The 26,329-nt window shown below is 45.5% G+C and overlaps 1 protein-coding gene and 1 pseudogene across 4 annotated transcripts in view; one reads left to right on the top strand and one right to left on the bottom strand.

Moving 5' to 3' along the window:
* Positions 1-1,381: 1,381 nt before the first annotated feature.
* On the bottom strand, positions 1,382-4,799 carry LOC101434067 (SH3KBP1-binding protein 1-like; annotated as a pseudogene).
* Positions 4,800-20,852: 16,053 nt separating this feature from the next.
* The window catches only part of TSC22D3 (TSC22 domain family member 3), a 63,526-nt gene continuing 58,049 nt past the window's right edge, over positions 20,853-26,329 (top strand). The window contains exons 1-2 of one of the 4 annotated variants that reach the window (XM_071213091.1): positions 20,853-20,958; positions 22,627-23,038. In XM_071213091.1, coding sequence (XP_071069192.1) covers positions 22,719-23,038 — 320 coding nt within the window. In that variant the 5' untranslated portion in view covers positions 20,853-20,958; positions 22,627-22,718. Of the gene's footprint in view, positions 20,959-21,755; positions 21,986-22,343; positions 22,365-22,626; positions 23,039-26,329 lie in introns of those variants that run through there. The other 3 variants (XM_004466326.5, XM_012528202.4, XM_058292033.1) reach the window with 3 other exon arrangements.

The following is a 26,329-nucleotide window of genomic DNA, read 5'->3' as shown; positions in this document are numbered from 1 at the left end:
GAGTGAAAGCTGAGAGTTCTGATGAGGCCTGGAACAACACGGCCAGATATCTAGCTTGTGCCAAAAGAAATTAGTGACTGATTGAGACTGCTTAGAGCTCATAATGGTACAATATGTTCATATATATTTAAATGTATTTATTTGGAACAAAAGTTATCTTTTTTTTCTTTATTTTCTTTTAAACATTACATTAAAAAAATATATGAGGTCCCCATACACCCCACCCCTCACACATCAACAACCTCATCGTGGCACATCCACTGCACCTGGTGAATACATTCTCGAGCACCACTGCACCACATGGACAGTGGTCCACATTGTAGTCCACACTCTCCCCTAGTCCACCCAGTGGGCCACGGCAGGACAAACAATGTCCAGCATCCGTCCCTGCAGCTCCACCTAGACAACTCCAAATCCTGAAAATGCTCCCACACCATTCTCTTCTTCTGTCTCCCTCCCAACAGCAGCCACTGCAGCCACCCTCTCCGCATCACTACTACAATTTCTTCCCTTACTAATCACAATAGTTCTCCAGCAGAACACTAGTAAGTCCACTCTAATCCATACTCTATTCCTCCATCCTGTGGACCCTGGGATGGTTATGTCCAGTCCCCCTCTACATCAAGAAGGGGCTTAGATTCCACATGGATGATGGAAGCAATTCTCCTGCTTGCAGTTGTAGGCACTCTTGGCTCCCTGGTATGGTGGTTGACCTTCTTCACCTCCCTCTTAGCTGGCCAAGGTAAGTCCAAAAACCACAGTGTAGAAGCCACAAGTCTGCTGAGGCCCAGGACCTGGCCATCACATGGACAGTCCAGAGACCCAGGTCTCCTGAGCATACACCAACCCAAATGCCAACTACAGATCTGGTAAAAGTAACAGAAGAGGTCACACCTGAGTCCAATTTCATCACACTCAGCCACACAATCTCCAAAGTAGGGCCAACTGACATAGTCCTGAACTCCAGAGCCATTTGCCATGACCATAGAACCTGTGGGTCTCTGCAGCCCTCAGGACAACCAGCACATGGGTTTCCATCTACCTTGGCTGTCTCTGGTACCCTGCTGAGGCATGCATAAGCATCACCCCTCTGATGACCTAATGACTCTTTTTGGAAGACTCATAGCCATATAAACTCGTTTGTCCTTTCCATTTCTCCCTTTTTCCAAAGTCAAAAAGCAGTTTTCAACACTTTTTTTTTGGCAGTGAGGACTTTATTGGGGGGAGGGTGACTTTGGTTTCGAGAAAGGAGGAAGGTGGTGACCTAAAAAGAATGGCCACTCTACAGAAGCCCTGGCCTTGAACTCAGGGCTCTGATGGGAAGCAGGAGGCGCCTGAGGCCCCCAGACCAGGGAATCCCAAGGCACCATGGCATCCGTATTCAGAACGAAGTTTCACTGAGCTTCGTCTTGGGACGTGCGAGGGGAACGCCAGGAACCGTGGAGGGCCGGGGCGCTGGTGTCGGTGGCAGTCGCAGCTCCGGCCCGCTCCGTACCAGTTCCTGGCAGCGTTCCACAAAGCTGCTTCCACCGAGGCGCCGGGCCTCAGCCTGCGGGGAGCTCGGGCTCCCACGGTGGCCAGACAGAGAGGTATTGTTGACAGCCGAGTGGAGACTGGTGAGAGAGGTGCGGGGTGAGGGGCTGGGGAGGGAGCCCCACGAGGAGCCCAGTGGGCCAGCCCGCACTGCTCCAGCTGTTCCATCAGCTCCTTCTCTGTCAGGCCACCTGCTGGGGCTTGGCCGAGGCCCTCCATGGTGGTGGTCAGGTCCCACCTGGCCAGGATGCCGTTGGCCTGGCCGGTGAGCAGGTAGCGCCGGAGCCAGGAGCCGAGCCCCGGGGAGCCCTCGCACTCGAGCACCCTGAAGGCGGTGATGGGGGAGCGGTCCACTGAGCGCACGGAGCACACCCACTGACCCGTGGATGAAAGGCACACAAAGAGCTGGCTGGCGCTGGGCACCACCTTCTGGATAAACACTTGCTGGTCGTCCCGCTCACCGTAGGGGCCAATGTCATTGCCAGCGCTGCAGCCGCCATGCCTGTCGGCCGACTCCAATGCCAGGATCTTAAAGGAAGCCTGTGGGGTGGAGCCGGGCTGGATGGAAATCATGCCGCGGAAGCGGGTTACAGACCACGTCCGCACGTGCTTGTTGTCCGCGCAGACTGAGATGAGGTGCTTCTCAGACAGCACGATCTTGGTGACCGGGCTGCGGTGCACGGTGAAGGTCTGGAAGAGCTGGGGCCCTTAGCCCACCGTCTCGGGGTGCTGCACAATGACCCGCACGACCCCCGAGCTCGTGCCGTAGGCAATCTCGATCCAGTTCCCACTGTCGCTGGTCTTGGGCGTGAGGAAGACGCTGAGGGCAGTGACCCCGTCCTAGGCGGGGTCCCGGTAGAGCTCGCTGACCAGGAGGTCGTTGTCCTTCCTGCGCAGCGGGAACTTCTGCACATCCACGTAGTAGATGGAGCCATTGTTGCAGCCGAGGAGAAGGAAGGAGCCGGCTGCGTCGTAGCTGGTGATAGGCTGCTCCTCTTGGACCGGCCAGTGCTTCGTGACAGCATTCCACACCCCGATGCGCCCCGTTGGGCTCGTGGCAATGAGCTGCTTCCCAACGAAGAACAAGGCCTCCACGGGCACGCCCAGGTGGAAAACTCCTATCTCTGAGCCACCGCCTTCTGCCCGCAGAGCCCACAGGAGGATCTCGCTGCCGGTGGCGGCTGCCACCATCTTGTCGTGCTCACCCAAAGCCCCACGAGGCACACGGGCTGTGAGTGCCAGTAGCTCGATGGGCCATTCCGGGCGGGGGCTGGAAAACACCAGCTGCCAGCCAGAGGCTTCCTTCAGCCTATAGCAGACAAGAAACTGGGCATAGGCCACGGTGATCCAGTTGTGGTGTCCACACACCAGGCGCACCATGCCTGGCTCCTCCGATAGCCCTGAGGGGGAAGGAGGGGTTTTCTCCTCCAACATGCGGCCCAGCAGCTTCGCATTACCCAGCTTGGGGGACATCGTGTGGCTCCGTCCAACGGGGGCTGGGCGTCTCCCTGCCTGCTGGGGCCCCACCAGGCTGTGCCTGTTCCGCCGCTTCACCGGGAACACTGGTGGGGGCAGGTAACCGTTGAAGAGGACGTTTGCACAAGAAGATCGATCCAGCTCCTCCCGCAGCTGCAGGGGACAAACCAGAGGAGTAAGCCCATAGAACTGGGCTTCATGAAGGAGGCTGGAACCGTGGACACCCCTGGGGTACAACTCTTTGGTTCACAGGAAGTTGAGGATGGAGGCGAGGATGGGGGCAAAGACGGTGGGGTCCTTGTCGATGAAGATCGCTCCAGTCTCATCTTTTAGCGTTGAGATGCGCCCGCTCAGAAGACTGAGATATTCTGCTGGTCTGAGTTGACCCTTTTATTCAAGGTCTCTTTCTAGTTATATCATCAGCTGGTGCTTGGTAGTAATCCCTCAGCTCCAAGGATGCTCATCCCTGGAGTCATGTCCCACGCTGGGGGAAAGGCAATGCATTTACATGCTGAGTTTGGCTTTTAGAGTGGCCACATTTGAGCAATATGGACTCTCTCAGGAGGTAACTCTTAGGCACCCCTCAGCTCTAGGCCTAGTTCATATTTCAGGCACACAGGCTCATAATCAGAGCCATCAGTATCAAGGGCTCATCGTTGGGCCATCCATCTTTGTTGATCTTTGCCATTGCACTTGGGGCATTGTTGCTATTCCATTGGGGAATGTGATAGAGTTCCCCTGGCCAGGAACCCAGCACTCTCTCAGCAGTCATTTCCAACTGAAATCACTATGAAAATATCCAAACCTTTCTATGTACCCTGTATACATGCCCTGGAGAACTCCCTCCCAATCATGTGTCCCCCACCAGTAACACCCCACACAAGTGCTCCTCCCCTGCCATAGATGAACCTCTCTGTAGTCCAAAACTTCTTCAAAAAGGAAGCTCAGTATATTGCCAGGTTCCATTAAGAGTAAAATGGGGAAAGCAGTCTTGGCCCAATGGACAGGGCATCCACCTACCACATGGGAGGTCCGCGGTTCCAACCCCGGGCCTCCTTGACCCGTATGGAGCTGGCCCATGCGAAGTGCTGATGCACGCAAGGAGTGCCCTGCCATGCAGGGGTGTCTCCCGTATAGGGGAGCCCCACATGCAAGGAATGCGCCCTGTAAAGAGAGCCACCCAGTGCAGAAGAAAGTGCAGCCTGCCCAGGAATGGTGCCGCACACACGGAGAGCTGACGCAGCAAGATGATGCAACAAAAAGAGACACAGATTCCCGTGCTGTTGACAACAACTGAAGCGGACAAAGAAGAACATGCAGCAAATGGATGACACAGAGAATAGACAACTGGGGCAGGGGGAGAGAAATAAATAAAATAAATCTTTTAAAAAAAGAGTAAAATGGAATATAATGATGGGTTTGGAGGCTAGATATAGAACACATCGTAATTTAAAAAATTAAATAAAGGAAAAATAAATTGGGGTATCAAAAAATTTAAAAATGAAAACATTTTGCCTTTCATCACTGCTATAGGTGTTGCCCTGTATGTAAAGTGGCAAGTCAATTTCTTCCATTTCTTCCTCAGTGTCTACATCCTTTCTTTTTTTTTCTAATTATTAAGTTTGTATTCTCATAAGTTTTAGATCACAGTAATTCACATATACAATATTGGTACTCCCACATATCCAATATCAAACCCTCGTCCCTTACCCAGCAATGATCTTTTTACATGTTCATATTATATTTGCTGCAGCTGATGTACCGATATTGAAACAGTAGCTTTCAAACATGGTTCCATTTGGGTTTACATTATGGTTTATATTTTAGACTATACAATTTTCTAAGTTTTTAGTTATCTTATATTTTACATTATGGTTTACATTTTAGCCTATAGACTTTTAAACATTTTTGGTGTAATTTAACATGTCCTATATCCATCATTGCATGATCTTGTGGAACATTTCCATTGCCCACAGTTACATTGATTCCATATATTGAACACTTCTTTCCCTCTCCCCTCAGGGCTTGAAATGAACAGCTGACCATAAGCTGAAACTGCTTGGCAGACCGAAAGTACAGAAAATGGCCTGGGACAGCTTGCAGGAAAAAAGAGAATAATAAGTGACTGTTTAGTGTAGAAGTTGATCCCTGTTAAATGAAGAACCAAGATTAATGGATGCTTGAAATTTATCGTTTGCACTATATGGCCTTGGAATTCAAAGTGTCATCCATGGACTACCAAACAGCAACAACACCTGGAAGCTCATTAGAAATGCAGGACCTTAGGCCCCTCCTGAGACCCACTGAATAATAATTTGCATTTTAACAAGAACCTGGGTGATTTATATGCATGGTAAAGTTTGAGAAGCACTGCTGTCTGTGGTTTCTTAGTTGAGCTTTTGCCTAGCTACATCGGAAAACTCTCTCCCCCTTCCTCCTTCCTTCTCTCTCTCCCTCCACCTCTCTTGATTTCTCCAATCTGTGTTTCCATTGTGGGTTAAAAAAAAAACCCTCTAATTATAGTTCACAGCCCTAGGAGTAGTGCCCATGATATAACCAGAAAAGGAAAACAAAAATAGGGGAGGGGAGGGGATTGGAGGGGAGAGGAGGTAAGAGGGTGTTAAAGGTCTGTATTGTAAAGTCTGGGTTTGGGGAGTAACCCTAACTTGGTCGAACTGTACTATCTGTGTAACTTTTCTCAAGCTCGTTCACCTTTCTGAGCTTCAGTTTCCTCATCTGTGAAATAAGTGTCGATATATTACTAAGCTCACAGTGTTGCCGTGAGGAAGAAATGAGGGGAAGGTATGTGAACTTCCTAGCATAGTGCCTGATACACATTAGGTACTCAGTGGTCATTGCTATTGAAAGCCACAAATTTTGAAGTGAAGTTAGAAATAATAAAGAACTAGTGTTATGATCCTCTACAGCCTTTCAAAGTCCTGTTAAGTCCCCTTGAGAGGGTCCATGAAAGCCTGGTCTACCTCATCCGATTCAACCTTCTGGATTCCAGAGCCAGTAGTCAAGCTGAAATATTTCTTATTACATTGGATTCTCTTGTTGTTTTTTTGTTCAATTACCAAGATTTCCTATGTTTTCATCGCAAATGGCCTGCATTTCTAGTACATAAAGCTGAAAAAAAACTTTTGTGGGCTGGTGTGGAAATGTAACAACCATTTATAACATTTGTTCCATCTATGGAAAAATGTATGTCACCTTCCAAACAACTGACTTCAGAATAAACTTTGAGAACTCATCCTGTCTATAAGTCAGTTGCACCTGCATGCCAGTGCATGGAGGAATCACAAAGGGCTAGATCAGGGGTACCTTAACTTTTTTTGTTCCACGGAACCCTTTGCCATTCAAGTGTAAACTATAGACCCCTTACTAAGTCCACACTATATTATGTATCATTTCATAAATATATCACTCCTGCACCAACACATCCCCACAAAAATAATGTTTTTTTAAAAACTTCCAATTCAAGCTCAGGGACCCACTGAAATCTTGGGGGTCCGTGGATCCCTGGTTAAGAACCTATGAGCTAGATAAACGAAGTCCAGAATTCTATAGGCAGTTGAAAGGCAAATGAGAATGTTACAAGGAGTGAAAACTAGGGCAAACAGTTCAATCTGAGAGCACGGTATCAAGATTTAGAAAGCTAATACAGGGAGGGAGATATACCTCAGGAAGGATATTAAAAAACAGCAACAACACAAGCCATTTTTCTGCTATATTAGGTCAGGGACCCCTGATCAGTAGTTTGGATCTACAAACATTATCAAGACCTTACAGCTGCTTGCCAGGCTCAGTCAGCTTCCCTCTGTCCTTTACCTCCCTCTTCCCAGAGAAGTCAAGGCTTCAAGAAAGTACAACACAAATTTTCCTTACAAAAATGAAAAGGGCCGCTGTATTGGATAAAATGAGATGATGTGAAAACAGGGTACCCAGGATGGAGAAGGATGGAAAGTTAGTAACCAATGACCACGAAAAAGCAATCTACTGTCGTGCCTTCTCACTGAAGTCTTTAGCAGAAGACCATTTGTACAAGGAGGAACTCTGGTTTAATGTAGCAGGAAGCTAGCAATATCTGATACCCACCATTAACAAATGCCCATTAAAATATCCATGAAGCTCGACAAAAACACTAAAATTTGAACTAGCTCTGGAAACTCAGGGAAAAGCGACAACCAATTGCTAGTGGGGAAGGAATTTCTCCTGACTATTGTGGGAAGATGGGGTTGGACTGAGCCCTGCCTACACTATATCCTCTGATCCAGAACAGCGAAAGTGCCCAAGAAAGATAGGGAAAGTTTCTGATTCACTTCTGCCAACTGTCTTCAGCTTAGTAACACAGGGGCTGCATTGATCAGAAAGCAAGAGAGCCATCCCTTTACTAAACAAAATACTCTCTGAGGCAACCAAGCCTATGCTCTACTTCTTTCACCACCAGCTCCTCTATTTTCTTTTTTTTCTTCTTCCTCTTCTTTATTTTCTTTTAAATGTTACATTAAAAAAATATGAGATCCCCATATGCCCCCCATCCCCCTCACCCCCCTCCTCCCACATCAACAACCTCTTCCATCATCGTGGCACATCCACTGCACCTGGAGAATACATCTCTGAGCACCGCTGCACCACATAGACAATGGTCTACATTGCAGTCTACACCCTCCCCCAGTCCACCCAGTGGGCCATGGCAGGACACACAATGTCCAGCATCTGTCCCTGCAGCACCACCCAGGACAACTCCAAATCCTGAAAATGCCCCCACATTGTATCTCTTCTTCCCTCTCCCTACCATCAGCAGTTACCATGGCCACTTTCTCCACATCAATGCTACAATTTCTTCCATTTCTAATCACAATAGTTCCACAGCAGAACACCAGTAAGTCCACTCTAATCTATAACTCTATTCCTCCCTTGGAGGTCCATTGGATGGTTATATCCAGTGCCCTTCTACATCAAGAGGGGGCTTAGATTCCATATGGATGATGATGCAATTGTCCTGCTTGCTGTTGTAGGCACTCTTGGCTCCCTGATATGATGGTTGACCTTCACCTCCCTGTTAGCTGGCCAGGGGAAGTCCAATAAACCAGAGGGTAGGAGTTGCAAGACTGCTGAGACTCAGGTCATGGCTGTCACATGGACGTCCAGAGATTCAGGTCTCCTGAGCATACACCAACCCAAACACCAACCACAGGTCCGGTAAAAGTAACAGAAGAGGCATGTGTAGAAAGGTCACATCTGAGTCCAACTCCATCACACTCAGGAACACAAACTCCAAAGTAGGGCCAACTGATATGGCACTGAACTCCAGAGTCATCTGCCATGACCATAGAACCTGTGGGTCTCTGTCGCCCTCAGGAGAACCAGTACCTGGGTTTCTATCCACTTTTCCTCTATTTTCTATTGGAGACTACAATTTGAGCATATCACATGACTCCTTATAGTGGTAGTTTGAGCCAGTGGTTGTTAAAAGGAAAAGCCCCTTACTTAAGTATGCTTGGAAACATCTTATTTGAAATAATACAGCAGGATGAACTCAGATAACCCAGACGATCAGAAAGAGAAGATTCTATCTCAGTCCAGTGGAACCTAATAATAATGACAACAGTGACAACATTATCAACTGCCACCATTTACTGTGAACCATTATATACCCGGTGCTACCTTAAGTACTCTACATGCATTATCTCCTTTATTCTTCATAGGAAACACAAGTTGCAGTTCAAGTTAATTTGAAAATATCAGGTGATAAACAATATCTATCATTGACCGAGCCCTTACTATGTGCTAGACACTAAGTATTTTACATCCAGTATCTCATTAGATGAGTACCAGCTCTGCACTACAAAATGAGTTTAGATATACACTTCAACCCTCTCAATTCATTCTTGAAGGTTCAGTTCAGGCATCACCTCTTCCAGAAAGCTTTCCTTGATCCTTCCAATGTGGGTTAGGGATCCCTTTACACTTTGTGCTTTCTTCTGTTACAACCCTTATCATATATATTGTGATTGTCTCTTTACTTGCCAGTGCCCCTCCACCCCCACCCCTCTCTCACTCACTCTTTTCCTCTCAAACACCAGACTGTGAGCCACAGAAGAAAACACTGTACATATTGGGATGCAATATACATGACATCTCTGAAACAGTTCTACAGAGAAAGACTGAGATAAAAGTTGCTCATTGGTAGGCAGACTCATTGGTAAGTTTTTTTTTTTAAGATTTATTTTTTATTTATTTCTCTCCTGTTCCCCAGCTGTCTGCTCTCTGTGTCCATTCACTGTGTGTTCTTCTGTGACCGCTTCTATCCTTATCAGTGGCACTGGGAATCTGTGTTTCTTTTTGTTGCATCATCTTGTTGTGTCAGCTCTCCATGTGTGTGGCACCGTTCTTGGGCAGGCTGCACTTTCTTTCACCCTGGGCGACTCTCCTTACGGGCGCACTCCTTGCATGTGGAGCTCCCCTACGCGGAGGACACACCTGCGTGTCAGGGCACTCCTTGCACGCATCAGCACTGCACATGGGCCAGATCCACACGGGTCAAGGATGCCTGGGGTTTGAACCGTGGACCTCCCATGGGGTAGGTGGATGCCCTATCCACTGGGCCAAGTCCGCTTCCCTCATGAGTAAGTTTTGAACTCTATTTATATGTTCATGTACCAATGATTTTCTAAAATAATCTTGGATTACTTTTATAATAAAAGTCTAATTTATATAATAAAACTAGAAAGTTCTCTCCTTCATTCTTTCCCCTGACATGCAATCCCACCGCCTTCCTTAGAGGTAAACACTGTCAACAATTTAGTGGGTATCTTTTCCAAGGGGGAATATATTTTCATTTAAGCAGTAGAAAAATGTGTGGATTCTGAATACAGCAAATGACAGATGTAACAGAAGGATGAGAAAACCAAAATATAGTAAAAGAAATCAGTGTTTAAAGAAGATTTAGGTGGCTGGTGTGTCTCAGGATGTGCCAGAAAGTAGAGATAATAGTAGTTCCTGATTTAGAGAATGTTGTCTGGAAGTTAAAATGTGCTGATAATTCTATGAAAAAAAAGATTTAGGAAAACCAGATAGAGATTCTTGAGGACAGCGATATATGCTACTTTATTACTACTACTACTACTATTTTTTAAATTATTATGATAGTTACCGTTTACTGAACTTTATGAGGAAAGAGAGTAGAGAAAGTGGTTCTCAACTGAGATTAAGAAAACTGATAAAAGTGCACATTCATACATCTTTCTGTAAAAATTCCTCTCACTCATATACAACTATATTCACACACACACCCCATGTGCACAATATCCACACATAGGCAAAGCTTCATATAAAAATATATTCACACTCTTCTCCTAAGTCGCCTAGAGGTATTCTTGACAGGATTGTGCTGTGTTCCCTTTCTGGTGATCTCTGAAAATGGTTCGCTATTCCCTTGACCCAGAAAACCCCACAAAATCATGCAAATCAAGAGGTTCAAATCTTCGTGTTCACTTGAAGAACACACACGAGAAACTGCCCAGGCCATCAAGGGTATGCATATTCGAAAAGCCACCAAGTATCTGAAAGATGCCACTTTACAGAAGCAATGTGTGCCATTCCGTCGTTACAATGGTGGTGTTGGTAGGTGTGCCCAGGCCAAACAGTGGGGCTGGACACAGGGTCGGTGGCCCAAAAAGAGTGCTGAATTTTTGTTGCACATGCTTAAAAATGCAGAGAGTAATGCTGAACTTAAGGGTTTAGATGTAAATTCTCTGGTCACTGAGCACATCCAGGTGAACAAAGTCCCCAAGATGCGCCCATGTATTTACAGAGCCCATGGTCGGATTAACCCATACATGAGCTCCGCCTACCACATTGAGATGATCCTTACCGAAAAAGAACAAATTGTTCCTAAACCAGAAGAGGAGGTTGCACAGAAGAAAAAGATATCCCAGAAGAAACTGAAGAAACAAAAACTTATGGCTCGGGAATAACTTCAGGATACAATAAATGCAAATAAAAGTTAAAAAATATATATATTCACAATCACAAGCACACAAATTCAAATCTCCTACATATATATGCTTTTATGTTTGTTTCCTTATGAGCTATCCTATTCAAATCAGTTCCTAGTTTATGTCTTCTTAGCACCCGTATATAAATTTGCACCCTATTAATTTTGCATATAAAAATTAAAGTAAGAAGGAATGGATATTGAGATCATTAGATCCAGCTCCCTACATACAAATAGAGGTATCTATAATATGAGACCTCTAATTATCTATCTTCCATTGATGATGCTTAACAACTTTAAAATTTCCTCCAGTTGCATAGCTCCATATTTTTATTTCCCCTTAGTCAATAAATCAACAAATAATTATTGATCATCTACCTCACCCAAGCACTATGCTAGGAAAGTTGTATTATAACAGTTGTGGTTGGGAATATAATAGTTCCCAAACATGGCTGTCTATACGAATCACCTGGGGACCTTTCAAAAACATGGATCTCTGGTACCCATCCCAAACCTACTGAATCTGAATATTTGTAGCTGGGGTCCAAAAACCTTGAGTTTTAAAAATAAGCCTCTCAGGTAATTTATGTAGTCAACCTATTGCCAGTCCAAGTCCTGAAGTTTGGTTAAAAGCATGGGTGGAGATTAGAATCATACTGACTTAAGTTTAAGTCCCATTCCTTCCACTTGCAAGCTGTGTAATCCTCAAAAACTAATTCCATCTCTCTTAGAGCTGCAAAACAAAGCACCCAAGGGCAGGGATGGAGGGCAGGGGGAATGGAAAGTTGAAGTATAGGGATATAGGGTTTCTGTTTAAGGTAATGGGAAAGTTCTAGTAAAGGATGATGATGACAGTAGTAGAGTACTGTGAGTGTGATTAATCCCACTAAACGGTACATTTGGGAATGATTGAGATGGGAAAGTTGTTATATATGTGTTTCCACAATTTTTTTTAAAAAAAGAACAACTAAAGAGACAATAACAATTAAATGCAATACATGATCCTGGACTGGATCTAATAATGTAGGGGGAAAGTCCCAAAAGGACATTATTGGGACATATGAAAATAAATTGCAATATATACTGAAAGCTTTATATCAATATTAAAGTTCTTGCACATGATGACTGTACTTAAAGTGATTACATAAATGAATATCCTTGTCCTTAGGAAATGCACATGGAAGTATTATGTATTCAAGAAGCATGATGTAGACAACTTATGCCCAGATGTTTAGAAAATCTAGATAGATTGATAGATATAGATATATGGGTTGATAGATAGATGGATAGATAGGAATGATACAGCAAATGTGGCAAAATGTTAAAATTGGTAGTTCTGGTTATCTGGAGGGGGGTATACTAGTGTTCTCTGTATGGGTTTTGTAATATTTTTTGCAACTGTCCTGTAAATTGAAATTATTTCAAACTTTAAATTTTAAGAAAATAAACCAAGGTGACATCAAGACTTGCTAAGGAAAAATAAATGGAATAATGTTGTAAAGCACTTAGCTCAGTGCCTGGCATATAGTAAAGGCTCATTCATGTTAGCTATTGTTATTAATATTATAAGGGGGTTGATTTATAGCAGACTTTTAAAAATTCAGCAGATAAATGAACTTAGAAGGGAAAATATTACATCTTTATTTTCACCAACCTTAAATGAGATTTAATTTTTTTCCTATTATAAATGAAGGGAACAGATCATTGTATTATTAACAGTACCTGTGACTTTGTCACCAATGGAAATGGCAGTTTTTTTGTCACATTAAAATTATTGCAAGGAAGCTGCTGTGGCTCAATTGATTGGGCTCACATCTACCATATGGGAGGCCCTGCGATCACTTCTCAATGCCTCCTTGTGAAGGCAAGCTGGTGGTCTGCGCCCACAGAGAGCTGAAAGCCTGTGCCCACAGAGAGCTAGCACAGCAAGATGACACAACAAAGGGAGACATGCAGACACAAAAGAATGCCCAGAGAATGGACACCAGAGCAGACAGCGAGCAAGCCGCAAGGGGGGGGATAAAATAAATAAAATTTAAAAAAAAATATTGCAGGAGCCAATGTGGCTCAGTGGTTGAGCACTGGCTTCCCACATATGAGGTCCCAGGTTTGATCCCCAGCCCCAGTACCTCAAAAAAAAAATTGTTGCAGTGTCTTAAAATATTTTACCCTCATTATTACTTTGGAATTACAATGGTTATCAGAGTTGCAGTTAGATCTTATTGTTTACTAAGATCTTGTTATTTAGTATATTAATAACAAGCTCTTATATAACTACATCATTGTTATCTATTTTTAATGTTTTGTTAGCTGCATAATTGATTTCCTTTGAATCCTACATATTTTACTTTATGTATTTAAAAATATTGTTCTGGGAAGCAGATGTGGCTCAAGTGGTAGGGCCTCTACCTACCATATGGGAGGACCCAGGTTCGATCTCCAGGGCTTCCTGGTGAAAAAGAAGAAGAGAAAGCATGCCTATGCCGCAAGCCAGTGCCCATGTGGTAAGCCGAGTGCCCATGCAGTGAGCCAAGTGCCTGCACAGTGAGCTGAGTGCCCACATGGCGAACCAGTGCCCACATGGTGAGCCACTGCCCATGTGGTGAGTCAAGTGCCTGTGTGGAAAGACAAGTGCCCATGCAGTGAGCCAGTGCCTGCACAAGTGAGTCATGCAGCAAGATAACGACGCAACAAAAGAAAGACAAAGGGGAGGGTCAAGGTGAAGTGTAGCAGAGACCAGGAACTGAGGTGGTGCAGTTGACAGGGGACCTCTCTCCATATCGGAGGTCCCCAGGATCAAATCCCAGTGAATCCTAGAGGAGAAAGATGAGAAGAGAAGACAAAAAGAGAGAGAAATAGATACAGAAGATCACGCAGTGAACGGACACAGAAGCAAAAAAGAACAGGATCGGGGAAGGGGAGGGGAAGAAAAAGAATCTGTTTTTAAAAAAAGAAAAAGAAAACATTGTTCTGAGAAGAGATCCATGGGCTTTCCCCATCTGTCAAAAGGGTCTATGGAGGGAAGTGGATTTGGCTCAAAGGATATAGCATCTGCCTACCACATGAGAGGTCCAGAGTTCAAACCCAGGGCCTCCTGACCCATGTGAGGAGCTGGCCCACGCACAGTGCTAATGTGCGCAAGGAGTGCCATGCCACACAAGTGTGTCCCCCGCATAGGAGAGCCCCACATGCAAGGAGTGTGCTCCATAAGGAGAGCCGCCCAGCATGAAAAAAGTGCAGCCTGCCCAGAAGTGGCGCCACACACAGGGAGAGCTGACACAGTAAGATGACGCAACAAAAAGACAGATTTCTGGTGCCACTGACAAGAATAGAAGCAGACGCAGAAGAACACACAGTGAATGGACAGTGAATGGACACAGAGAGCAGACAACTGGGGGGAGTGGCAGGAAAGGGGAGAGAAATAAATAAATTTTGAAAAGAGTCTATGGCACACACACAAAAAGTTTAGAAACCCCTTATCTAGAAGGTTTTAAACCACTACTAGCTATAATATTCTACAAATCTGTGATGAACAATTGGGATAGATTTCAGGAAGGATAATCTGCTTTTCCCAGGTAAATTAACAGAATTGAATAACAATGGTAGGGAAATGGGCTTGCCTAAAAATCACTGTATGTGCCTTGATTTGATTTGAACCTAACCAGAGTATAAATACCTAGAAGGCAGCTACCCATTCTCTAATTGTACTATATAACTTCCTGTGCCTCAGTTGCCTCATCTCTCAAATGGGAACAATGATAGTATCTAAAGTACAGGATTGTTGTGATAATTAAATTGGATGTTAGGTAAAGTGCTTAGCACAATGCCTGGCACACTGTAGGCAATCAAAATTTCTGCTATTATAGTATTAATTATTATATCAGATTGGTCGATTTCTTTCTCAGTACAAATAAAATTTTTAAATATATGTCAATAAATTACTGATTGCACTTTTCTGGAGTATGCAATCTTCTTTAAGCAGACATTATGCTTCGTAAATGTTGAGTAAACTCATCATTAAAAAAAAGTCACCCAATGGTTAAAGGTACAAGCTTTGAAGTCAGAAAACTGTGGGTTAAAATCTGGGCCTCACCGCTTACTACTTCGGTGACCTTTCTATTTGAACTTATAATTAGCAATGAAGTTGGTAGGTGTAAATACAAGAGACTTAAATCTTTGGCCTGTCCATGTGCCAGCTGGGCCCTGAATCTCAGTGGAGTTGCAACACCTACTGTCCAGTTCATTGGTCTCACCCAGGACAACTAACAAGGAGGTGATGATGGACAACTACCATACCAAGGAAATGAGAGAGCCTACAACTGCAAGCAAGAGAGTCCCATCCATTGGCCCTATGGGATTGCAGACCCCTCTCAATTAAAGGTGGAGTGGACATCACCATCCCAGAATCCTCAGAGTTAGGAAATTAACTATGGACTAAAACAGACTTACTGGTATTCTACTATAGACTTATTGTGATTCTAGCAATGGAAGAAATTATATCATTGATGTGGAGGCAGTGGCCATTGGAGGTTCTGAGGACAGGGAGAGGGAAAAACAGGTGTAATACAGGGTCATTTTTGCGACTTGGGAATTGTCCTAAATAACATTGCAATGACAGATAAAGGCCATTATATATCTTGCCATAACCTATGGAATTGGGTGGGAGAGAGTGTAAACAGTAATGTAAACTTTAATCTACATTTAGTGGCAATACTCCAAAATGGGTTCATCAATTGCAATGAATGTACCACACCAATGAAGGGTGTTGTTAATGTGGGAAAATGTGGGAGGCATGGGGAGCAGGGTATATGGGAACCCCATATATTTTTTATGTAACATTTATGTAACCTAAGTTACATAACATTTATGTAACCTAAGTTACATTTCATCACAGGAATCATAATATCTACTTCGTAGGGTCAGTGTAGGGATTAAATGAGATAATATATGTAAGGAACTGTTGAATGACTCCATCTGACAGCATGGTTCTCCTATATTCCCTTCCTGCTCCAACCAAAAAGTTATCAGCTCTGTCTGGAACTGCACCCTTCCTCTCTTCTCTGGGTGAAAGAATGTTTTGCTGCTTGGAGTCTCCATCAAACACAGTATATGTCAGCAGAGAAGGATTTGCAAAAAGGAGCCAAGGAAGCCCTGCTCAGTTAGCCTTCCCTCAGAGGTATACTATATGCCAATATAAGCTGGACTTATATGCAAATACATGGCAGCTTTCTGAACTCTATCTCTGAATATCTCTTCTTACATCTAAATTGCATTTGCTCTTGATTGGTCTGAATATAGCATGCAAAGCTGTACTGAATTATTAACAATACTGCTTGAGAGCAAGGACTATGACAAGAGAAATGTCGAGGGGAAAAAATCTTGAGTTTAACAGTGCCAAATGCCAAGAAGGGAACACTGGAACAAGGACCCTGTCCCAAGGTTACATACTAAGATAAGAGTACTCCAGAGAGTGTGGAAGAAAAAGGCTCCAGCAGTTCTCAAAACACAACTTAAATTAGCATTTAAGGAAATAATATATTTTGTTATCATAATGTTTAACGTAAAGTAATTATAAACATAGGAAAATCATAGGGCCATCAAGTATGTCAAACCTTCAACATTGTTGCAAGTATCTGTGAATATGGTCCTTCAAGTAATGAAGGGCGCTTCATTGTGGGCGCTGTGGGGAGGCGGAGACAGGTATTGAATAGATGGAACCAGGGTAACTGTGGGACAATGGAAGTGTTCCACAAGATCATGCAATGATGGATATATGACATGTTAAATTGCACCAAAAATGTATAAAACTCTATAGGCTAAACGGTAAACCATAATGTAAAACATATCATATCTAAAAATTTGGAAAATTGTATCGTCTAAAATATAAATCATAATGTAAACCAAAATGGAACCTTGGCTGAACCTTGGTTGAAAGCTATGTTTCAATATCTGTACATCAGCTGCAGCAAATATAATATGAATATGTAAAAAGATCATTGCTGGGGAAGGGACAAAGTGTTTGATGTTGGATATGTGGGAGTACACTATATAATATATATGAATTACTGTGATCTAAAATTTTTGTGAAGACAAAACTAATAATCAGAAAAAAAAGAAAGGATGTGAACACTGAGGAAGAAATGAAAGAAATTTCCTTGCCACTGTACATACAGGGCAATACCTATTGCAGTGATGAAAGGCAAAACGTCAAAAACAAAGATTTTTCATTTTTTCATTTTCTGATACTCCGATTTATTTTTACTTTATTTAATTTTCCTAAATTAGTATGTATTCTATATCTAACCTTTAAGCCCATCACTATTTTACTCTTAATGGAATCTGGCAATATATTGGGCTTCATTTCTGAAGAAGTTTTGGACCACAGAGAGGTTCAACTATGGCAGGGGAGGAACAATGTGGGGTGTTATTGACGGGGGGCACATGGTTAGGAGGGAGTTCTCCAGGGAATGTATACAGGGTATATAAAAATGCCTGGATATTTTCATAGTGGTTACAGTTAAAAACGACAACTGAGGCAATGCTGAGTTCCTAGCCAGGGGAGCTCTATCACATTCCCCAATGGAACAGTAACAATTCCCCATGTGCAATGGCAAAGACTAATAAACAAGGATGGTTCAAGAATGAGCCCTTGATACTGATGACTGGGCTTATGAGCCTGTGTGCCTGAAATATGAACTAGGCCTAGAGCTGCAGAGTGCCAAAGAGTTACCACCTGAGAGCCTCCATGTTGCTCAAATGTGGCCACTCTCTAAGCCAAACTCAGCATATAAATGCATTACCTTCCTCCCAGCATTGGACATGACTCCAAGGGATGAAACTCCCTGGCACCTAGGGATTACTACCAAGCACCAGTTGATGATATAACTAGAAAAAGACCTTGAATAAAAAGGTCAACTCAGACCAGCAGAATATCTCAACCTGCATGTAATATCAGGTGTTAAAAACTGCTTTTTGACCTTGAATAAAAGGGGGAAATGGAAAGGACAAATGAGTTTATATGGCCATGAGTCTCCACAAAAGAGTCAGGAGGTCATCAGAAGGGTTGCGCTTACACATGCCACAGCAGGGTCCCAGAGATAGCCAAAGTAGATAAAACCCCAGGTACTGGTTCTCCTGAAGGCTACAGAGACCCACAGATTCTATGGCCATGGCAGATGGCTTTGGAGTTCAGTGCCATGTCAGTTGGCCCTCTCTGGAGTTTGTGTTCCTGAGTGTGATGGAGTATGACTCAGATGTGAACTTTCTTTCTTTTTTTTTTTTTTTTTAATTTTTTTATTTTTTATTGACTTTGTAATAATATTACATTAAAAATATATATGTGAGGTCCCATTCAACCCCACCCCCCCCACCCCCCCTCTCCGCCCCCCCAACAACACTCGTTCCCATCATCATGACACATCCATTGGATTTGGTAAGTACATCTTTGGGCACCTCTGCACCTCATATACATTGGTTCACATCATGGCCCATACTCTCCTCTATTCCATCATGTAGGCCCTGTGAGGATTTACAATGTCCGGTGATTACCTCTGAAGCACCATCCAGGGCAGCTCCATGTCCCGAAGACGCCTCCACCTCTCATCTCTTCCTGCCTTTCCCCATACCCTTTGTCCATTATGTCCACTTTTCCCAATCCAATGCCACCTCTTCTATGTGGACACTGGATTGGTTGTGTCCATTGCACCTTTATGTCAAGAGGAGGCTCAGATTCCACCTGGATGCTGGATGCAATCCTCCCATTTTCAGTTGTAATCACTCTAGGCTCCATGGTGTGGTGGTTGTCCTTCTTCACCTCCATCTTAGCTGAGTGTGGTAAGTCCAATAAATCAGATTGTAGGTGCTGGAGTCTGTTGAGGCTCAGGATCTGGCTATCACATTGTCAGTCCAGAGATTCAAATCCCCTAAATATATCTTAAACCCCAACATTAACTGCACCTCCAGCACATTAGCATGAAAGTCTTATGAAGGGAGATCCCATCTGAGTCCAGATTCATCACACATAAACACCATTTCCAAAGAGGGGCCATCTGCCCTGGTAGTTAACCCCATCGGCCATGACCATAACTCCCATGGGTCTCTTTCAGATGTGAACTTTCTACATATGCCTTTTCTGTCACTTTTACTGGACCTGTGGTTGGTGTTTGGGTTGGTGTATACTCAGGAGACCTGAATCTCTGGACTGTTCATGCAACAGTTAAGCCCTAAGCCTCAGCAGCCTTGCAACTTCATCTCTCTGGTTTATTGGACTTACCCAGGCCAGCAAATAGGGATGTGAAGAAGGTCAACCACCACATCAGGGAGCCAAGAGTGCTTACAACTGCAAGTAAGAGAATTGCATCCACCATCCACGTAGAATTAAGCCCCCTCTCGATATAGAGGTGGAGTGGACATAACCATCCCAGGGTCCACAGGATGGAGGGATAGAGTCTGGATTAGAGTGGACTTACTGATATTCTGCTATGGAACTATTGTGATTAATAAAGGAAGAAATATTAGCATTGATGTGGAGAAAGTGGCCACGGTAGCTGCTGAGGGTAGGGAGAGGGAAGAAGAGATATGATGTGGGGGCATTTTCAGGACTTGGAATTGTCCTGGGTGGTACTGCAGGGACAGATGCTGGACATTGTATGTTCTGCCATGGCCCACTGGGTGGACTGGGGGAGAGTGTAGACTACAATGTAAACCATTATCAATATGGTGCAGCAGTGCTCCAAAATGTATTCACCAAATGAAATGAATGTCCCATGATGATAAAAGAAGTTGTTAATGTGGGAGGAGTGGGTTGAGGGGGTGGGAGGCATGTGGGAAACTCTTATATTTTTGAATGTAACATTTAAAAGAAAAAATAAAGAGAGAGAGAGAAAAAAAAATAATTCAGTAGACTATAAGGCTATACAATTCATATGAAATTTCATATTCTACTACCTCCTCTGGCTTTTACCCAGGAATATTTTTTTTAAAAAAGGAAAGAAAGAAATGAACACATATAAAAGATTGGATTTTGAGAGAACATATAGACTCCTCATTAGTTTTGTGAAAACAGAGGGGCCATATCTCTGTTTGCTCTTCTGGTTACTGACCCCAAAGTCTTTCATCTCTTATCATGGGATCCTGTCAAGAGTCAGGGACATAGCTTGTTTCTAGTTTTCTGGCCATACCACAGGGAATATGTTGCCTCTCCATCACTGCAGACTGCAGATATAAGACCTCCAGGGCCTTGGGAACAGGAATTAGTTGGCCACCCCTGTTGCTAATCAACAGGGCTGATGCTCGTGGCATCTGGTGGAAATTTCAAATCTTCACTTTCTCAGGCAAGTGGAGCTCCACCGGGAAGAGGGTGGTTTCAACTCTGATTAATGTCCAGGCCTGCAGCTTGACAATGGGGTCCTCTTAGTATAGAAGATCTGCCTCTTCTTTCCTTCTACACTCAGAACCAACACAGTTTAGATTCTCAAAGATCTAAACTCCGTGACCCAGGTAGAGAATGTTAAATGTCTCAGACACAAGATGGCAGTATATACTGTTCTATTTCAGGGACCATGGACCTGTGAATGAAGCATGTTGAAGAGGGGGTGAGAAGTGCTGGCTGAAACGGAAATCTATTTGTTTTATGTGAAAACTGAAAATCATTAATATTTTTTAAATTTCAGGAATTAAGAATTATTTAACTCTGCAAAAACAAAGTATTCGAAGCCTTTAAGTCCAGAAACACTCTGGAAGCCTACCACAGCCCACCCAGCACATCCCTACATGGAACAAACTTGGGGTATGTCCCAGGGCACCAGCCAATTCTGCTCTCCTCTTCTTCAGTTCCAGAATCACCCTCTCCTCAGAGCCAAGAACCACTAAACCCTGAGTTTTTAGGCACCTTTTTCCTTTTCCCCACTGCCCTTCAGGTATTTGGACATCTAACTACCACATCTCTGGTAAGGGTAAGGACAGAAATCCCTAAAGTGGCAGGTGGGATTCAGAGAAAAGGAGAAAGTAAATTTGTAGAAATAGCAGAAGGTAAAGGTAGTGAGGAGAAAGGGACAAAACTGCCAAGAGAATGAGTGCTAAAGTGAGTAAAATGAGGGAAAAACAAAATGAGGGAAATGAAGGGGGGAGAAAGAGAAAATGAATAGAGAAAAGAGGGAAAGGGGGAGACGATGGGATAATTGATCAAACAGAAAACTGGAGAAAAAGAAATGAGAGAAAGGGGCAAGATAAAAGGGGAAAGAGGAAATGCAGAAGAAAATAGAGGAAACGGGCAAAGAAAGAGAAAAAAGAAAAGGAAAAAAAATGAGAGAAGAGTAAAAGAGTGGGAGAAGAGTAGGGAGCGGGAAAGTGGAGAGATGGGTGATCTAGAAGAGAGAAACTATAGAGGGAGAAGGGGCAAGGCAGGGGGGAAACGTGCTGAGGAGTTGGCATTCCAGAAGGTCTGGACAGAGATCGCCTCAGCTGGGGTTCAATGAAGAGAGGGAAGAGCACGTGTGGAAAAAGAGGGAAAGACAAGTGAAATGAGAAGACAGGGACAGAAAGTGAGGAGAGTTGGGTGTGCTTATGTGAGTTTCGCTTAAGGCGTTTACTGGGTACTCCTGATGTGTGCTTGACTCGCTCTCACTCTCTGGAGGGGCAAGGCTCTCTCTGCTCCCCCAGAAGACTGGCCTGTGGGAGGGCGGGAGATTAGGGCTGTGACGGGCTTTGGCGGGCGGCGTCTCTCCTGTAGGGGGACCCGTTCACGGAGGTCGCTGCGGCGGCGGCGGGACGAGGAACGCTTTCCCTCACGCCAAGCCCGAGACCCACGAGGCTGTGAGGCTGGGGAAACGCGGCTGCTCCGGCCGGCTGCTTGTAGATTTCTGGCGGAGGATGCGCTTTGAGCGCGGAAGAGAATCGGAGCCAAGGCACGGGGAACGCGGAGAGGCAGAGCCTGGTCCGGCCCCCCGGAGCTCGGGAGACGGTGCGAGTGGCAGTGTGCGTGCGAGAGTGCGGGCGGCGGAGCTGGGGCGAGTTAGGGAAGCGGTGGCCTGCTCCGCTCCCGGGCCCGGGAAACTGCGGAGGCTAGTTCTCCGCCGGCCCCTCAGTAGTAATTTACATGCTGTCACAGTCCCGCGCCAACTCCAAGGCGTGCAGCTAGCTCACTAGCTCCCTTGCTGTCGGCTCCTGCCACCGCTCAGCGGACACAGCCCGGGAGAACCTGAGAGCGGGAGAGCCTTCGAGCCGGGAGGGAGCGCGGGAGGGAGGGAGCGCGGGAGGGAAGGAGTGCGGGAGGGAGGGAGCGCGGGAGGGAGGGAGCGCGAGCGCGTCCCGGCTCTCCCCTCTGCCCTGCTGCCCGCCCTTCCTGCCACCACAGGTCCGCCCTGAACGCCGCTCACACTTGGAAAACTTGGGACTGCGCCGGGGCCGGTGTGGCACCTCATGGGGGCGGCGGCAGGCTCAAGGGGAGGGGGGGAGATGAGGAAGTGAGCCCGAAGGATAAGCTCAGATCTGTTTGTCCAGCTGTTTCTATTCGCACCCCAAGCAGCACTACCAGAAAGGGGCCGAGCCGATTGGGCGACTGTGACTGGTTTAGGCGCTAGTTTCCAACTCTTCTCCTCACAGCTTGTCATTTCCAGGCACCCTGGAGTCCCTGCAAACCGGCCCAGAGGGCACGCACCTGCCAGCCGCCCCTGACCTCGCCGGCCGGGTGGCTTCCGAGTCTGAGAAGATGACCCAACCCAAGACTGACTGCCGCTCACCTGTTGGCCTCGACTGTTGCAACTGCTGTCTGGATCTGGCCCACCGGAGCGGACTCCAGCGAGGCAGCAGCGGGGAGAACAACAACTCAGGCAGCCCCACCGTGAGCAACTTTCGGCAGCTGCAGGAAAAGCTGATCTTCGAGAACCTCAACACTGACAAGCTCGACAGCATAATGCGGCAGGATTCGCTAGAGCCGGTGCTGCGGGACCCCTGCTACCTGATCAACGAGGGCATCTGCAACCGCAACATTGACCAGACCATGCTCTCCATTCTGCTCTTCTTCCACAGGTGGGTGACTGCGCACACGGGTGGGGGCGCGGGCTGGCTCGCATCAGCCTCTGCTGGACCCTCACCTCTGACAAAAGGGGCAACCAGGAAGCAGGCAAGGGGCACTGGGGAGGTTGGGTTCGCTGGCTGCTATGGCTGGACCCTCGGGCTAGCTCAAGGACTGCAGAGCCCAGAGGAGGGCAGGCAGAGGCCAGCCCTACTTTGAAGGCTGTGTGCAGAGGTTTTTCTGGGGGGATACTGGGGCCCAGAAGGTGGGCAGACCCCTGGGTGGTTTGCGGTAGCTCGTGGTACTCCTCCTCAAATGCTTATATTTTCATAGCCACTTTGGGAGAGTCTGCCATGGGATGCTCTTGCCATCTGAGCTCTATACTTCTCAAAAGCCCTACAGAAATGTGCAAAATCGGGTTGAAACTGCAGGGGCTTTTTAATTACTGGTTGACCCTGACCAAATGTGAGGGCCAGTAAGATTTCAAGAAAAATTAAGTAGCAGTTGGTGATGGGGAGGGTAGTGAATGAGAAAAACCAGAGACCTGTGAGAATTTGAGATTCTGGATGAGAGAACTCCACAGAGAGCATCCTAGAACATCGTTCTGAGTGCCTTGAGAACTGTGTTTGTTGGAGCGCTGGACAAATCCAGGTCATCACAGGCGAGAGTTTGAGTACAGATCAGACTTTCTAGTAATTCTGCCTGAGGAGACAAGGAAGGGAGAGGGAATGGGAGATACACAATGGGAAGATCCAAGGTCGTCAGTCTCCCTCAATCTGAGCTTCTGGTAAGGGCTGACCTCCAGTAACTGAGGTAACTTAGAATCAGGGGAGGCAACTTCAGGAAACCCAGCTGTGGTTTTGGTGTTCTTAGAGCCATGGGGACCAGGCACCTATGTGTGTGTGTAGTGGGGAGATTTGAGGGGGTGGATTTTATTCTCCCTCGCCGAAGACACAGGTTATATAAGACAAAGAGACCCCCGCTGTGGGAGACCTGGGTTGCAGTTCACCTTGGCTCCACCTTGCCTGAGAAAATTGCCTTACCTCTCTGGTCTTTCTAAGATTCCGTCTAGGTCTGATAATCTAGGACACAGACAGGTAGTGTGGCCCAGCTAAGGTGCCAGCCAAGGAAGTGGTTCTCAAGGTGATAAGAAATTTGGGGCACCCACAAAATATTTGGATGGCTTTTCAGTAATGCACAAGTAGGAAAGGATGGAGGAATAAAATATGGATTAGAGTAGATTTACAGGTATTCTACTATACAACTATTGTGACTAGCAATGGAAGAAATTGTATCATTAATATGGGACAGTGGCCACAGTAGTTGCTGAGGGCAGGGAGAGGGAAGAAGAGGTGTGATATGGGGGCATTTTCAGGACTTAGAGTTGTCTTGACTGATATTGCAGGGACAGATGCAGGACATTATATATCCTGCCATAACCCACTGAATGGACTGGGGGAGAGTGTAAACTACAGTATAAACTATAATCCATGTGGTGTAGCAGTACTCCAAAATGTACTCATCAAATGCAATGAATGTGCCACACTGATGAAAGAGGTTGTTTATATGGGAGGAGTGGGGGGTGTCGGGAGGGGGGTATCTACGTATATTTTTTAAAAAAGACAATAAAAGCTTTTTTATTTTAAAAAAAGCAATTGAGAAAGGCCTGGAGCTAATGGTAAATCAAGTTTGCCACCCCACCCCCCTGCGACAAGGCAAATCCACTGTCACCTTCCCTAAACACCTAGCCCCAGTGGTTCCAGGCGCTGCTACTTGGCAGGGCTGCTGACTACTTTAGCATTAATATAAAAGTTGTATTTCTCAGGCATTTTTCAATTCCATGGAAGCCTTTTCTCTTCTATTATTTCACTTTAGCATTACATTATCTCATTGTCCAGTCTGTGAGCAGAACAGGTTGCGAGGGAATCTTCATTTCTGGTGAACGTTTGCCTCAAGTGTATTCAGACCACAGATGCTGAAACCTGCAGAGCGAAATCCCTAACTGGTTCCTAACAATCCTGCTCATGTCTATTGGAGAGTGGCGGTGGGGGAAGGGGTGGTAGAGAAACCTGGGAAGAACGTGTGTAGCATTTGCACTCTTTAAACTGGGAGAGAAACTGCCCCTTAAATGGCTCTCCCTTAACTATATGCCAAAGAGTGTGGTGAAGTGTGAAAGGGGCGCTTTCTCAGGTTATAGGTCTAGGAGGGTCAGACCTTGGTGAGTAGGGTGTGAGGCTGAGAGCCTGAGATCAAACTATACACTTGTGCCACACCTTGGAAGGTTTTCTGGTTGTCTGGGTTTCTTGAATGAAAATACCTCCTTTGTCATATACTGCCCTGGCACCTGTTTATTAACTCGATTCTTGGCAAAGCCTGGATACACTATGGGGTGGGAGGTGGAAGGGGTGCTGAAGATTTGGTGCAGGGAAGAGAGAATTTCTTGGAATGGGGCTACCTGAGCACCCTGCCTCCTGAGATCAGAGTAGCTCAGCATCGGAAACAGCTGAGAAGGAAACCAGCAAGGCTTCAGGCTGGAGAGTGACAGGGCCCTGTGATAACAGCCTTAAAATTCTAGCAGGACAAAGCATTTTCTTATTTTCTTTGCTAACTGGGACCTTAAAGATTAGGGATCCTGAGTTTGGGTGACGTTTCTCCCAGAATGACATGCTTATTAACAAACTAGTAGACCATTATTGCTGGTGATGGGGCTTCTTGGATGGTTGGGCTGGGCGGCCTTCTACTAAGGGAAAAATTTCCTCTTTTACTTACATCATTTAGCCATGGGTTTCTATTGTCACTTTTGGGGCATTTTTACTTCTTTTTTTTTTTTAAGATTTATTTTAGAATTTATTTCTCTCCCCTTCCCCCCACCCCCCACCATTGTCTGGTCTCTGTGTCCATTTGCTGTGTGTTCTTCTGTGTCCACTTACATTCTCAGTGGCACCAGGAATCTGTGTCTCCTTTTGTTGTGTCATCTTGCTGTGTTAGCTCTCCAGCTCTCCGTGTGTGGGGACCACTCCTGGGTGGGCTGCGCTTTTTTTGCATGGGGCGGCTCAATGCAGGGTACACTCTTCGTGCCTGGGGCTCCCCTACGCAGGAGACACCCCTGCATGGCACAGCACTCCTTGCGCACAGCAGTGCTGTGGGTGGGCCAGCTCATCACGTGGGCCAGGAGGCCCTGGGTTTGAACCCTGGACCTCCCATATGGTAGGCGGATGCTCTATCAGTTGAGCCACATCCGCTTCCCCATTTTTACTTCTATTCTACTGAATGATTTGTTTCAAATTCCCGTTTTGGTATCTTTT

This window comes from Dasypus novemcinctus, chromosome X (genome assembly GCF_030445035.2).
Source record: "Dasypus novemcinctus isolate mDasNov1 chromosome X, mDasNov1.1.hap2, whole genome shotgun sequence".
NCBI lineage: Eukaryota > Metazoa > Chordata > Mammalia > Cingulata > Dasypodidae > Dasypus > Dasypus novemcinctus.
Note: the sequence above shows the minus strand (reverse complement) of the source record. Positions and strands in the feature narration are given on the sequence as shown.